A 14,719-nucleotide genomic window follows, 5' to 3' on the forward strand; every position below is an offset into this window, starting at 1 on the left:
GACAAAGTAGAAATAGTCAAGAGCTTCAAGTTCTTAGGTGTCCAGATCGCCAACAACCTGTCCTGATCCCTCCATGTTGCACTGTAGTTAAGAAAACCCACCAATGCTTTACTTTCTCAGAAGACTGAGGAAATTTGGCATGTCGACGACGACTCTCAACAACCTTTACAAAAAGAAACAAAAGCGACATGAGAAATCATTTCACGCATTGAGTGTTGGGGCCTTGAATGCCCTGCCTAAAATTATGGTGGAGGCCAGCTTAGTTGAGGCACTGAACAAGGAATTGGACTGTTTTCAGAAAGGGAGGAATGTGCAAGGTTACGAGGGGAAGGTAGGGAACGGCACAAAGTGAATTGTTTCTTTGGAGAGCTGATGCAAACATAATGGGCTGAATGGTCTGTTGCTCTAACAGTTCTGTGATACGTTATCACTATGTCATTGGTGCCAGAATCTGTTGTAGGCAGAATTACGGCTGAAGTGAAGTTACGAAAACAGAATGTTATGTTTTTTTTGTGACTTTTCTTGCATTATTTTAATTTAAGGTTGCCATTTATTTTGTCTTGTCTTGTCGCAGTTCAGTTCAGTTTGTATGTCTAAGCATGGAATGGCTTATTGTTATAAGCAGTTACTGATACAGCAGCTCAATAATTAAGCTTTAGTGATTTTCCAAAAAGAATGTTGAGATGCACAACTAAATAGAAATGATCATTGAACTATTTAGTTGATATCTTGTATTGTATTACTGTTTTTTGTAAATATAACCATTCCAGTTTGTCTGTTTAGTCATTTTAAATTTACATTTTTTCATTAATTGAACATAAGCTATTATGTGTATTAAATGGTGGTTGAGTTCGCATCATGATTTACCTCTCTAGGGGAGAATGTGGGATCAATAAGAAACTCTATAGGGGAGCAAGTCAGAACTTGTAGCTGAAGATGAGTTCCAATTGGGAGAAAAAGTAGTCAGTGGATTCAAAGGGAACTGGAAGAGAATTTGGCAATGAAGCAGCAAATTTACAAATTAAGAAATCAATTGAAAGATGTGGTATAAAAGAGAAATGGAAAAGTTGTTTTAAAAAAAATCTTGATCAAGGCCAAGAGGAATAATGACAGATCTTTGAGAGGAACAGCTGGGGAGGAAAGGGACAGTCTCTGATAACTCAGAACTGTGATATTGTCAGAAATTTGTTCCAACGGAGAAATAAACCATTGCTTTTCAAAAACACATGTAAGCATTAGTTATTAAACACACATGTTCCAAACAAGTGGAGGTAGGATTTAATGAGGAGCTCGATAAATGCATTATGCTACTTTGTCACATCGTGTTGTTGCAACTATGCTGTAGATTAACTCTCTCAGATCTATATGTTTGCAAAAATGAATGTTGATGACAAAAGCTCTTTTGATAGATAAATGAATTAATCCTGTACATTGCGTGAAATGGAGCAACTCAGACCACAAAAATCCTATGTTTGAGTTCTGATCAGTGCTAAATTATCTGATCTTGACTTGGATTGAGATGGTATTGCAGCAGTTGTTTGTGTCCAAGTTCATTGTTGTTAATGTACAAGTTCATAGATAAAACATGGGCACTTGAGAAAGGTAATGGTGGTGATTATAAAACATTTTGTGGAAAAGGGAGAAAATAGGAGAAAACTAATATGATGAAATATTCCTTTCATTATCATCAGTTGGAACACTGTTAAGCTAAAAGGTTTAACAGCTGTTTATATATAATACGTATCATAATTCGTTGGAAATTAAGCACAGTTGATTTGATGTGGGACAGAGTAAAGCAAAGGTACTTCAATGTATTAGAGTATGCAATTATAAGCTGACAAGATATATTGGAAGTTTCAATGTGTGGACAGTTATCCTCCTTGAAGGTGATGCAGAGCAGTCTCTGATGCTCCATTGGAGATGAAATCAGAGAGTGAGTCACTTCGTGCTGTGCCACACATGCTGAAGAGTTGCATTGGTGGGCCAAGGAATAGATTGCCTAACAACACACTGTCGAAACTGATGTATTGACATACAGGCAGTAAAGAGGGTAAAATGAAATGAAAAAAAAATCACAAATAAAGGTTAAGAAAAAGAATAAATGTTAAATTGACAAAACCTCTAATACTTTCTAAACATTTTGGCATTTTCTTTTACAGCTTAAAGACACCAAGTCAATCGACCAGAAGGCAACATTGATGCATTTTTTAGCAGAGATTACTGAAGAGAAATATCCAGAAATTTTGAAATTCACAGATGAAATTAGCCACATAGAAAATGCAAGCAAAGGTATGTTTATGACCAGATGTGATGACATGATGAGCAGGAAGATGGAATTAGTTTTGTCAAAGCATTTTAAATTCTGTTTTTATTTAAAGATTATGGTCTCCTTTCCTTGAGGCCTGGTCTTTTGACATGATTAAAGCATTTATTTTAATTTGTAACTATTCTTGAGTTGCCTGACTTGAGAAAATCTTGCTATGCACAATGTCCTCTGCATGAGTTTCTAGAAGAATGTTCTCCCCATACACACATACCACCTGAACCCGTCAATTCGTGTTGTGCCTATTATAACGGAAGAATTACTCTAGGGTGTATTTAACTTAGCTGCTTTGAAGTTCTTAGGATCAAAGGTCAGATCCAACAAGGAGCAATCAGAATAAGAACTATATGTCTGTGAGAACATGGAGTCCTTTATTCTTAGTCTAGACTCCCTCTGCTGGTATATGGGTATGATGGCTTTAAGTGGACAAATGCACACTCTATTCCTCCCTCCCCAGTAAATGAGAGGTATTATGTTTCTTGAGGTTTTTTTGCAGAAGTTTAAACAATAAATGTAAGCATAATATGAAAATTCAACTTTGCCAATAACACTATTATATATTCTAACTTTTGTTTTAATTTAATGATGCATTCCATCATTTACAATGAGATGAAAAATGTTATCACCAACTGAAAATAGTTCACTTTGTAACATCATTTAAGTAAAATGAACATCTTCTCTCATGAATAGAATATCATCCAACCTCGAGAGTAGTCTCATTTAACTCAAGTTCTACATCTGAAATTTCGATATGAAAATCTGATTTCAATGCTTTTGAGTGATGTTTTCAGTACTGTGAAGAATGATATGTTTGCTAATTTGCAAACTGCACTTAGCAGTGTCCCTTTTGTGTTGGTCATAACAAATAGGTGGATGTTCCAGGCAGTTGTTGTTTTATATCATGACATTCACATTTCATAGGCATGTTATTTTTGGCTTTGGTTGCATGAAGTTGCAATACCTCATCTTGTTTTATTGCTGCTGAGGTGTTAGTTGTAATGTCTTTAGATTGCATTTAGACTTGCTTAGTTAAAATGTTCGGCAACCCTGTCTTCACAAGTAGAACTGATTGTCAGCAAAGAATATTACAGAAGATGAACCGCTGGGTTGAGCTTTTCTGACTGATACTCAACACGAAACTTGTATGCTTTTACTTTGAGTATCAAATACTCTGTTTGAATAGGTGGTTTGCTGTGTGGGTTGCTGGAGAAGCTTATAAGTATATGACTTACTTCCTCACAATTAGTGATGCAAGTGATACCATGTAGTTAAGAGTGTCCTTCGGTTGCCTCACTTGCAAATACCATTGCAATACAGGCATTAGTGATCAATTTGCCATTGGAATGGGTTCCCTGCCTTGTCCTTCTGGATGGAAACTGTAGCTAAGCCAAACAGGCTTGCATCCATCTCCAGCTGAATGGTTTTCTAAGGGTCAAAATCAGTATTTGTGCAACTTGTGGACGGTTGCTTTTGATCTAGCATACAACTTGTTAGTGTGATTTAGTCCACTCCCATAAGACCATAAGACATAGGAGCAGAATTAGGCCACTCGGCCCCTCGAGTCTGCTCTGCCATTCAATCATGGCTTGATATTTTTCTCATTCCCATTCTACTGCCTTCTCCCATAACCCCTGATTCCCTTATTAATCAACAGTCTATCTATTTCTGTCTTAAAGACACTCAATGACCTGGTCTCCACAACTTTTTGCGGCAGAGTACCACAGATTCACCACTCTCCTCATCTTGTTTTAAAGGATCATCCCTTTAGCCTGAGGTTGTGTCCTCTAGTTCTAGTTTTTCCTACCAGTGGAAACATCTTCTCCACATCCCCTCTATTCAGGCTCCACAGTATCCTATAAGTTTCAATAAAATCCCCCTCATCCCTCTAAACTCCAAGAACAGACCCAGAATTCTCAACCGTTCCTCACACAACAAGCTCTTCTTTCCAGAGATCATTCTTGTGAACCTCTTCTGGACCCTTTCCAAGGCCAGCACATCCTTTCACTCCCACTTGGTCTCATTTATCTGATCATTTAGGGGGCAGATAATGTAGCAAAATCAGGAATTAAATGATGAAAGGACATGGTGATGACTCTGGAGTTGTTACACATTTGTGGAATCAGCAACAGTTACAATGGCTTCCACTTTGTGTAGATCAGGTGATATTCCTTCTGAGCATGTATTTTTCTTCAAGGTGTGGTTACATTCACTAACATGTTGTGGGCAGACATGTGGAACAAGGCTTGAGTACAATTTTGGTATGACCATAAATGAGAATGTCATGACACATGTTCAACATGCCTTCAAGTTTTTGATGTGTGGGCTGAATCATGTGCAGGTGTACTCCAGCTGCTGACCCGACTGAAGTTGAGCTTCTTGTATCAAAAAGTTTCATGTGAGTGGAGAATACTGTAAGATACTTCGATTCTTCAGCAAGCTTGATCTGTTGGCGTCCTGCATCAAGATCAAGGTTATCAATGCTTAGCACAATTCGCTTTCTTCATGATGTAATTGATTTTTGGTGCCCTTCTTCTTATATGGCTTGGTTTGGGTGACTCCATATCAGTGCAGGTTCTAATTAGGTTTTGGCTCTTAGGTTTTTTGACAACTTAACATGGGTGAAACCCAAGGGACAGACATCTTTTGCTTTCTCAATTATGTCAAGGTCAGGTTGGCACTGAAGTTCCTTCTCTGCTTGTTTTCTGACATGAAATGATATGTATTACCATGATGCCTAATTAGAGGCACATGGTCTACATGAAATTTGCGTGTAACATCATTCAGTTTGCCAATACCAGTGAAGCAATCAGCATACAATTCTAACATGTTGTAGTGTTCGTGATATGTATAGGAATCAAATACATGACCACATTCATGTGCAGATCTGTCATTGTTTTGTAATTGATGTTTCATAATTCTAGATATTGCACAGAATACAACATTTGTTCCAATATCTTTGAATGTGACGTTCAAAATTCCCGACAACTTTCAGTGGCTTGTCACTGTTACGGGGGGCAATCTTTGTATTCCCTGACCTGCAGAGAATGTGGTATTTCGGTATGTTGAACATTTCCTGCAACAGTGATAGATGCTCCTATATCTATAAGAGCATGTACTTCAGAGTGCCAGTATTCACTGTAGCTGGTTGCTGGTTCAGAAGATAATAAAAAAGCATATTCAGGGGCATCCACCGTAAGTTAGCTATGTTCTCGACCCTTTTGGTGTGTGGCACTCTCTTGGCGGTATTAGTCTTGATAGTTTACTTTGCTGAAGAATGGTATACATAAGTGAAGAGGTTGAGTTTTCCACAAGCTTTACACTGTTTACCAGTAGAGCAAGGCATCATGTCCAGTGTGGGCGGGTGGCATAAAGGAATTGAGGATAAGCAGGGAGCACAAGGATTGTTGGGGGAAGGTGGTGGTCAGTCCTATTATTATCTAGAAGTTAATTACCTAGATTATCTAGGTTTTAACTCTTACAACTTTTTTGGTGTAACAATTATTGTAAAACAGTTGGAAGTATTTGTAGTTTATAATTTAATTTGTACTTGCAGTTAGTAAGATGCAGCAAGTAGCATTTGGAATCAGAACCGTGTGCACTGTTAATCATGGGTTCCTTTATTATTCTAGCCTCCTCCTGGTATGGATATAGTAGCATGAAGCGAGCAAAATGCGCAATGCAATTTTCAGTGCACTATAGCTATCTCAGTTGCTTCATCAGGCAGCCTTGAAAATGGTCATTACGTCATGGTAGCTTGTTATTGGGACACAGTACATAAAAGGTTCTTTTTATTAGTAGCTTTTTTTACATTATTATAAAATCTTTACATTAAACTTTCCACTGCCTTTTAAGAACACAATTTGAGAAACGTTTTCTGCATTAAGAATATAATTAGATTCTGTAATCATGTTGCATTATCCCTCTGCCTACCAAACAGATCATGCATATATTGTGAAAGATGTTTACATCTTTTGATTTTCTAAAATTATATTTCCAAGTGTTAAAATTTTATCATATTTAAATGTTTCAGTATTGCATACTGCCACTATTGTATTGCTTGCTGAATGAAATCATTCAGTAATTTTATTGTTGTGTTTACATTTTTTAATACTGCACATTGCCAGTGTTGTCTTGTTGCTGAATGAAATCATTCAGTACACATTACTCTCCTGTCCTGCCGCTCCAATTAATTCTCTGTTCAGTCCTGAAAATACCAGATTTACTTTCAGATGTGAATCCATGTACTGGTTGGTAGTGAATACCTTTTTTTTTCATGATAAATGGTTCCATGTAGGTAAGGAAGAGAAGGATGACCATTTGTATTGTATCCTCCCTGTCACTCTCACCACATCCCATTGTCTCCTTCTGGTGGAGCACTCCGCCTTGTTTTTTTTGACTTGCCTTGTGGTATCATGCAATGTCCAACTGAAGAACATCACAGAATTTTTTTTTATTTAAATTTATTTTTTTTCTTCAGTTGGTGAACACAAGCTCCGTTTTAATTGAACCTGTTGGATGCCTGTTTTACATCTGCCTAATTTTACACTCAATGCAACAGACATATGCAAAGCTGTGCTTTCTGCACAAATAATTTTAAAAGAATATAGAGAAGAAATAGTAGAAACATCATTTTGCATTTTTGATAATTCATTAAAATAAGGCATAGTACCAAAGAACTGGTGGATAACTGATGTTTTTCCACTTTGGGAAGAGCAAAACGAAAGGCCATCAGTATAAGTTAGTTACCAAGACAGCGTTTAATCTAAATTTGAGGACTTAACCAGACTATGGAAAGGAGAAAGTAAATTGGGGGCACAATGACTCTTGAAATATAACCGTTGTATATGTTGGTGCACAAAGCCAAAAAATGTGGATCTTAAAAATCTGGAATGAAAAAATAAAATACTAGTGTTACTCAACAGGTCAGACAGCATCTCTGTAGAGAGAAACAGAGTAAATGTTGCAATTCAGTTACCGTGTCTCCACAGATGCTGTCTGACCTGCTGAGTGCTTTAGCCTTTTTTGAAATCTATTATACATTGATGTTCTGCACATCTGAAAGAATCCAGTAATTGAGGTTAGTTTGGGGCAGCACATAGTTCAGAAATACTGGCTGAGCAGAAGACATTTAGTATTCTAAAAGATCAGCTTCAGTGAATTAGCATGCAGATATGCAATCCTTTTGGAATACTCAAGATGGCATCAAATCATTCATTACTTACTGACATTGCAACATCATTTGCTACAGTCTGGCAATCGCTCATTCACCTCAAAATGCCATTAAGCTGTTACGTGCGGCAATCGAACTTGTTCAGTATGTGATTTATTTTCACTCACACTTAGCGCAACTGCAGTAACAGCATTGCCATATGGGATGTTCAGAGGGCCTGGGGCCTCAATGAAAATGATAACAAATTGCACCCTTAATCAGAAGTCCTACTTTTCGCATTAAGCGACTTTGCATTGTGAAGCTTGGACTTATTTTCCAGAATGGAAAAGTGTTTCAAGAATATTTAATTTTTGTTAATTGTTTTTTTATTTTTGTTAATTTTGTTTAATTTTTTGCATTTTGTGCGTTAAAAATTCTCGCACATAATTTAGAAATTTGATGGGATGCTTTTTGAAAGATTAGCAAAAGATACACACACACACTCTTTACTTAAACAATAACAACTAAAGTGTTAATTAAATGGTTGCAGAGCAATATTATCTTCAACTTTTATGGAGACAATTACAATAATGCATACTCGTTTTCTCAAACAGCCTAATCAAAATTCAGTGAGTTATTTGTACCTCTTTCTAGTCCATTGAACAATTCATCCCTAAGGAAGTGGAAAATGCAAAACACTTCTGCATAGATGGATACTATATGTCATGGAATTTTCATTTGTATTTCTAATAAGGTCAAAGCTGCATGATCAGTGTGAATCTAGTCGCATTTTTCCCACTCCAGTCCATGAATACTGCATACTGAACAGGTATTAAAATGCATTATGTTCTATATGTAATGTGTCAAGGAACCATCCTAAGTAAGGATACAGGTATTTTTTTCTGATATCTCTGTACATTCAGTGGGGAAACTAAATGTGAACTTTGAAAATGAAGGATGTGCTTTATTTTAATATATCTGAAGACAGTTGTCACAGTTTAGGATTTTTTGTTCAATTGTTTTCCACAGAATTTGAAAAAAGACTTATTTTCTGTACTTATCTTTTTAAGATAAGTTGTATTCTCAGAACGTTATCATTCAAAGAGAGCTAAATTTACAAAATGAAAATTGTTTTACTGTGGAACATAACAGGAAGCCATGTGTTACCAGATCTAAACAATTGAAAAATCTCTCGAACACAAAAAATAGCAGCAGGAATACACTAAATGGCCCTTCAAGGCTGCTGCAGCACTCAGTGAGATCGTGGCTGATCTGATCATGGCCTTAATTCATTTTTCTGCTTTGCCCACCTTTACTCTCCTCTCCCATGTAGATCGCAAATCTGTTTATCCCAGTGGAGGGTAAAATGAAACATTGACAGCTAAAAGGAAAGCTAGCTTTTGCACTTAAAGTACTCTTAAGGCAAAAAGATCTCAGAAAAAGCAGGCTGAAAAAGTAGGTATACAAAGGAGTAAATCTGTTTCAGATGATCCACTGAGGTGGGCTGCACAGAGTATTCATTATTTTTACATTATTATATAAAGACAGGTAACATTCTTGAAAATAAACAAATCCAGTCATAACTGGATATTGGCTGGAGAGTGAAACAGCTTAACATAGTTGTATTGGTTCATAAACCAGGAACTATAGATTTGGGAATGCAAGTCAATTCTCAAAAGTGAATTACACTGATTGTATAAGAACTTGACTGCTTATCTATTGACAAATTTGTTTGAGGATATGTCATTAATAGATAAAAAGGAACCGATGGATGTTATATCCTTGGATTTCCAAAAGGCTTTTCAATAAGGTGCCACCCAAAAGGTTAATACACAAGATAATGGCTCGTGGAATTGGTGATAATATATTAACATTGACAGAGGATTGTTTAACTGACAGGAAGCAAAGAGGGATAAACAGGATACCTTCAAGTTTGAAGGCTGTGACTAGTGACAGTGTTGAGGCCCCAGCTATTTGCACTTCATATTAATGACACAGACAAAGAGACAGAGTAATCTATTTTACATTTGCTGACAATACAAAGCTAGTTGGGAATTGTAAGTTGTGACAACACAATATACAAAGATCCATTGGTGGTTATGTTCCAAAATTCAAAACTCTGGACTGATTCCTAGAGTTGGAGGGCAGCTAATATAAGACTGCTATTCAAAAAGGGAGGGAGAGAGAAAACAGGGAACTATAGCCCAGTGAGCCTAATGTCGGTTCTGAAGAAGCTGCTAGAGTCCATTATCAAGGATTTCATAACTCAGCAGTTGGAAGGCAGCGGTGTAATCAGGCAAAGTCAGCTTGGATTTACAAAAAGGAAATTATGCTTAATGAATCTATTGGAATTCTTTGAGGATGTAACTATTAAAGTTGACCAAGGAGAACCAATGGATGTGGTTTGTTTCGACTTTCAGAAGGCTTTTGACAAGGTCTCACATAACAGAACTACTATATGAAGGTAAAGCACATGGCATTGCAGGTAATACCTTGAGATGGATAGAAAGCTGGTCAGCAGGTAGGAAGCAAGGGATTGGCATAAATGGGTCTTTTTCTGATTGGTAGTTAGTGATAGTGAGGTTATGCAGGGATCTTTGCCATGATCCCAGCTGTTCACATTATACATTAATGATTTAGAAGAGGGAACTGAATGTATTATCTCCAAATTTGCAGATGATACAAAATTGGGTGGGAGGGTGAGCTGTGGGGAGAGTGAGCTGTGAGGAGGATGCAGAGATGCTTCAACAAGATTTGAACAGGTTGAGTGTGTGGGCATATGCATGGCAAATGCAGTAACATGTGGATAAATGTGAGGTTATCTGCTTTGGTAGAAATAATAGGAAGACACAACTACTTGAATGGGTATGAATTGAGAGAAGTCGATACTCAGCGAGACCGTGGTGACTGTGTATATCAGTCACTGTAAGTAAGTGCACAGGTACAGCAGTCAGTAGAAGGCAAATAATATGTTGGCCTTCATAGCAAGAAAATTTGAGTTTCGGGATGTTTTACTGCAATTGTGTGAGGTATCTGGTAGAGGTGGCTGAGGGACTTCAGTGGTGCATTCTGGGAGAAGTCAGACCAGCAACATCTACTAAGTGGGAATTGGAAGATCTGGTGTCAAGGAGCGGTAAGCCTGAAACACTACATTAGTGTTTCCCTTCTTCCCTTCCTCCTCTAACCAAAACAAAAAGGCCACTATGAGAAAGTAAAAGTGAAGATAAGAGTTTTATAAATTTTCTTAAATAATTTAATTGGTGCTAGAAATGTCAGTCAGTGGAGTTAAGTGCTGCACTAGTGAAATGTGGGAGATCCGCGACGCTTCCAGCATCTCAGATGACTACATCTGCAGGAAGTGCACTCAATTGCAGCTCCTTGCAGACCGCATGGATAGGTTGGAGCAGCAGTTAGATGCACTTAGGAGCGTGAAGGTGGCGGAAAGCGTCATAGATAGGAGCTTCAGAGACGTGGTCACATCCAAGGTGCAGACAGATAGATGGGTGACCACTAGAAAAGGCAGGCAGTCAGTGCAGGAATCCCCTGTGGCCATCTCCTTCTCTAACAGTATACCGCTTTGGATACTGTTGTGGGGTGATGGCCTGTCAGGTTTTAACAGCAGCAGCAGCCAATGCAGTGGCATCACAGCTGGCTCTGTTGTTAAGCAGGGAGGGATAAAGGGCCATAGAGCAATAGTTAGAGGAGCTTCTATAGTTAGGGTGCAGATAGGTGCTTCTGTGGACCTGAAAGAGACTCCAGGATGGCCTGTTGGCTCCCTGGTGCTAGGGTCCAGGGTGTCTGTGAATGTTCAGAAAGCATTCTGAAGGGAAAGGGTGAGCAGCCAGAGGCCGTGGTACATATTGGTACTAACATTGGTAGGAAGAAGTGATGAGGTATTGCAGCAGCAGTTTAGGGATTTCGGTAGAAAGTTGAAAAGCAGGATCTCTAGGCTTGTAATTTCAGGATTATTCCCTGTGCCAGTGAGGCTAGAAATAGCTCAACACATGGCTAAACAGTTGATGTAGAAGGGAGAGTTTCAGATATCTGGACCATTGGCATCTCTTCCGGGGCAGGTGGGATCTGTACAAGAAGGACAGGTTGCATCTAAACTGGAAGGGCATAAGTATTCTAGCTGGGAGGTTTGCTGGTATCACACAGGAGGATTTAAACTCGGTTGGCAGGGGGGTGGGAACGAAAGCAAAGGTGAATTAACAGAAGCAAAACCAGAAAGTAGAGCCAGTAAGACTCAGAAAGAACAGGCAGGGTGTGGTTGCTGATCAAAGAGGGTCTGGAGGACTGAAGTGCACTTATTTCAATGCAAGAAGTGTAGCAGGTAAGGTAGATGAACTTAGAGCTTGGATTAGCACTTGGAATTATGATGATGTTGCTATTACAGAGATTTGGTAAGGAAAGGACAGGATACAAATGTTTCAGGCAGGATAGAGGGGATGTAAAAGAGATGGGGAGTTGCACTATTGGAAATAGAAGGAAATGTACTAAGGAAATATCACAGCTGTACTGCAGGAGGACACCTCAGAGGGCTCATACAGCGAGGCAATATGGATAGAGCTCAGGAATAGGAAGGGTGTAGTCATAAAGTTGGACACCCAACGGTCAGTAGGAGATAGAGGAACAGAGATGTAGGCAGATTTTGGCACGGTGTAAAAGTAATGGTTGTTGTGGTGGGAGATTTTAACTTCCCCTATGTTGACCAGGACTCACTTAGTGCTAGGGCATAGGTGGGGCAGAGCTATAAGGAGCAACCAGGAGGGCTTCATGAAGGAGTAGGTAGATAGTCCAACTAGGGAAGGGGCCATACTGGAGGTGGTATTGGGGAATGAGCCCAGCCAGGTGGTTGATGTTTCAGTAGGGGAGCAGTTCAGGAACAGTGACCACAACTCAGTAAGCTTTAAGGTACTGATGGATAAAGATAAGTGTAGTCCTCAAGTGAAGGTGCTAAATCAGAGAAGGTTAATTACAACAATATTAGGCAGGAACTGAAGAATGTCGGTTGGGGGCATCTGGCATGTGGGAGGCTTTCAAGTGCAAGTTGATTGGGATTAGAACCGGCACATTCCTGTAAGGATGAAAGTTAAGTATGGCAAGTTTTGAGAACCTTGGATAATGAGAGATATTGCGAGCCTTGTCAAAGAGCAAAAGGAAGCATTTGTCAAAGCTAGGAGGCTGAGAACACACAAAGCAAGTGCGGAATACAAGGAAAGTAGAAAGAAATTTAAGCAAAGAGTAAGGAGGGCTAAAAGGGGTCACGAAAAGTCATTGACTAGCAGGATTAAAGAAAATCCCAAGGCCTTTTATACATATATAAAGAGGGTAGCCAGGAGCGGATTGGCCCACTCAAGGACAGGGGAAGGAATCTATGTGTGGAGCCAGAGGAAATGGGCTAAGTACTAAATGAGTACTTTGCATCAGTTTTCACCAGAGAAGGACTTGGTGGATGATGAGTCTGGGAAGGGTGTGTAGATAGTTTGAGTCATATTGAGATCAAAAAGGAGGTGGTACTGGGGTTCTTGAGAAACATTCAGGTAGACAAGTCCCCAGGGCTTGATGGGATATATCCCAGAATACTGAAAGAAGCAAGGGAGGTAATTGCTAGGACCTTGAAAGAAACCTTTGTATCCTCACTGGCCACAGGGGCCAGGAGAATTTTGAACTCAGTTGTGATTAAAAGTAAGGGATCACCCATTTAAGACTGAGATGAGGAGATTTTTTCTTTCCCTGAGAGTCTTAATCTTTGGAGCTCTCTTCCACAAAAGGCGTTGGAGAATCAAAATATTTTTAAGGCAGAGGCAGATAGATCCTTGAAAAACAAAGGGAACGAAAGGTTATTGGGGTAGGTGGGAACATAGAGTTGAGGTTATAATTGAATCAGCCATGTTCCTATTGAATGGCAGAGCAAGCTTGAGGAGACGGGTGGACAACTTCCCATTCATAAATTCATACGTACAAAGAAGGTGCAAAGAAAAATAGATAGGCTGGCTGAGTGACCAATATGGTGCCAGATGGATTATACTGTGGGGGAGAGTGAGATGATTCACTTGGTCATAAGAATGTAAAAGCACAATTTTTTTTAAACTTATAAATGTTGATTTTAAGTGGGACTTGAAATACAAAGTTAGCATGCTGGTTCAGGAACCAATTAGGAAAGCAAATGACATGTTGACCTTTATTGCAAAAGGATTTGAGTATAAGAATGAAAAAGTCTTGCTGCAATTCTACAGGGTTATGGTGAGTCTACACCTGGAATACGGTGAGCAGTTTTACCCTCTGTATTTCAGGAGGGTATTTTTGCAGTGTTCTCTGGTTAGCGAAAGTTTGCTAGATTGGTCCCTGAGAAGCAAGGTGATCCTTAGAAGAGTAGCTGAATGAATTGGGCCTATAATATCTGGACACAGAGATTATCTATTTGAAACATGCAGGGTTATGAAGGGGTTTGACGGGGCAGATTCTGAGAGGTTGTTTATCCTGCTGGGGAATCTAGAGCACGGGCTTCCGTTTAACAATAAGCGTTGATCGTTTAGGACTGATATGAAGATAAATTTCTTCACTCAAAAGGTTGTGAATCCTTAGAATTCTGTACCTCAGAGGATTATGGATGTTCCATCCTTGAATAAATTTAATGCTGGGTTAGACAGATTTTTGGCCTCTCTCCCGGGGAGAGAGATAAAGGAGTAGCAGGAAATTAGAGTTGCGGCCAAAGATCAGCCATGATCATATTAAATGTCTGAGGGGGCCTCAAGGGGCAGTATGGTCTTCTCTTGCTCCTTTTTTTTCTGTTCTAACTTCAGTAATCAGGCACACATTCCCTATCTTGTCTGAAGTAGGATTGTGAATTCTATATGTGTTGTTTTCTCATATCATCTAAAGCAATCAGCAGTTCAAATCAGGTCTGTTTTCTCCTGTGATAAGCAGTTCAGCTGTTACAAATTTCTGCATTATTTGGTGCCCTGAATTTGGCCTCATGCTTATTATTCTTAACTGAATCTGCTGTCATTTTAAAGTTAGAGTAGCTAATACTACACAAAGTGTTTAAACAGTGATCTCCCCATTAATCAATGCAGTCCTAGATTTTGATTAAATGTGTTGATATTCAATGCAGCGTAACTGTACGGCATGTTGAGCTTTTCTGACTTCTGTTTCAGGAAATTAAAACAGGAACGTGTCCCAGTTTGGGTCATTGGGCAATGATATAAAACTCATGATCAGTGGTATTCTTCAGAATTCACAGT

General features: G+C 38.9%; 1 protein-coding gene across 4 annotated transcripts in view; it reads left to right on the plus strand.

Moving 5' to 3' along the window:
* Positions 1-14,719, plus strand: part of diaph2 (diaphanous-related formin 2) — an 814,006-nt gene that overhangs the window by 493,129 nt on the left and 306,158 nt on the right. For all 4 annotated transcript variants that reach the window (XM_080187721.1, XM_080187724.1, XM_080187722.1 and 1 more), the window contains one exon: positions 2,160-2,289. In XM_080187721.1, the coding sequence (XP_080043847.1) occupies positions 2,160-2,289 (130 nt within the window). The remainder of the gene's footprint in view (positions 1-2,159; positions 2,290-14,719) is intronic.

This window comes from Carcharhinus amblyrhynchos, chromosome 4, assembly GCF_965287045.1.
Source record: "Carcharhinus amblyrhynchos chromosome 4, sCarAmb.v2.hapA, whole genome shotgun sequence".
Taxonomy (NCBI): Eukaryota; Metazoa; Chordata; class Chondrichthyes; order Carcharhiniformes; family Carcharhinidae; genus Carcharhinus; species Carcharhinus amblyrhynchos.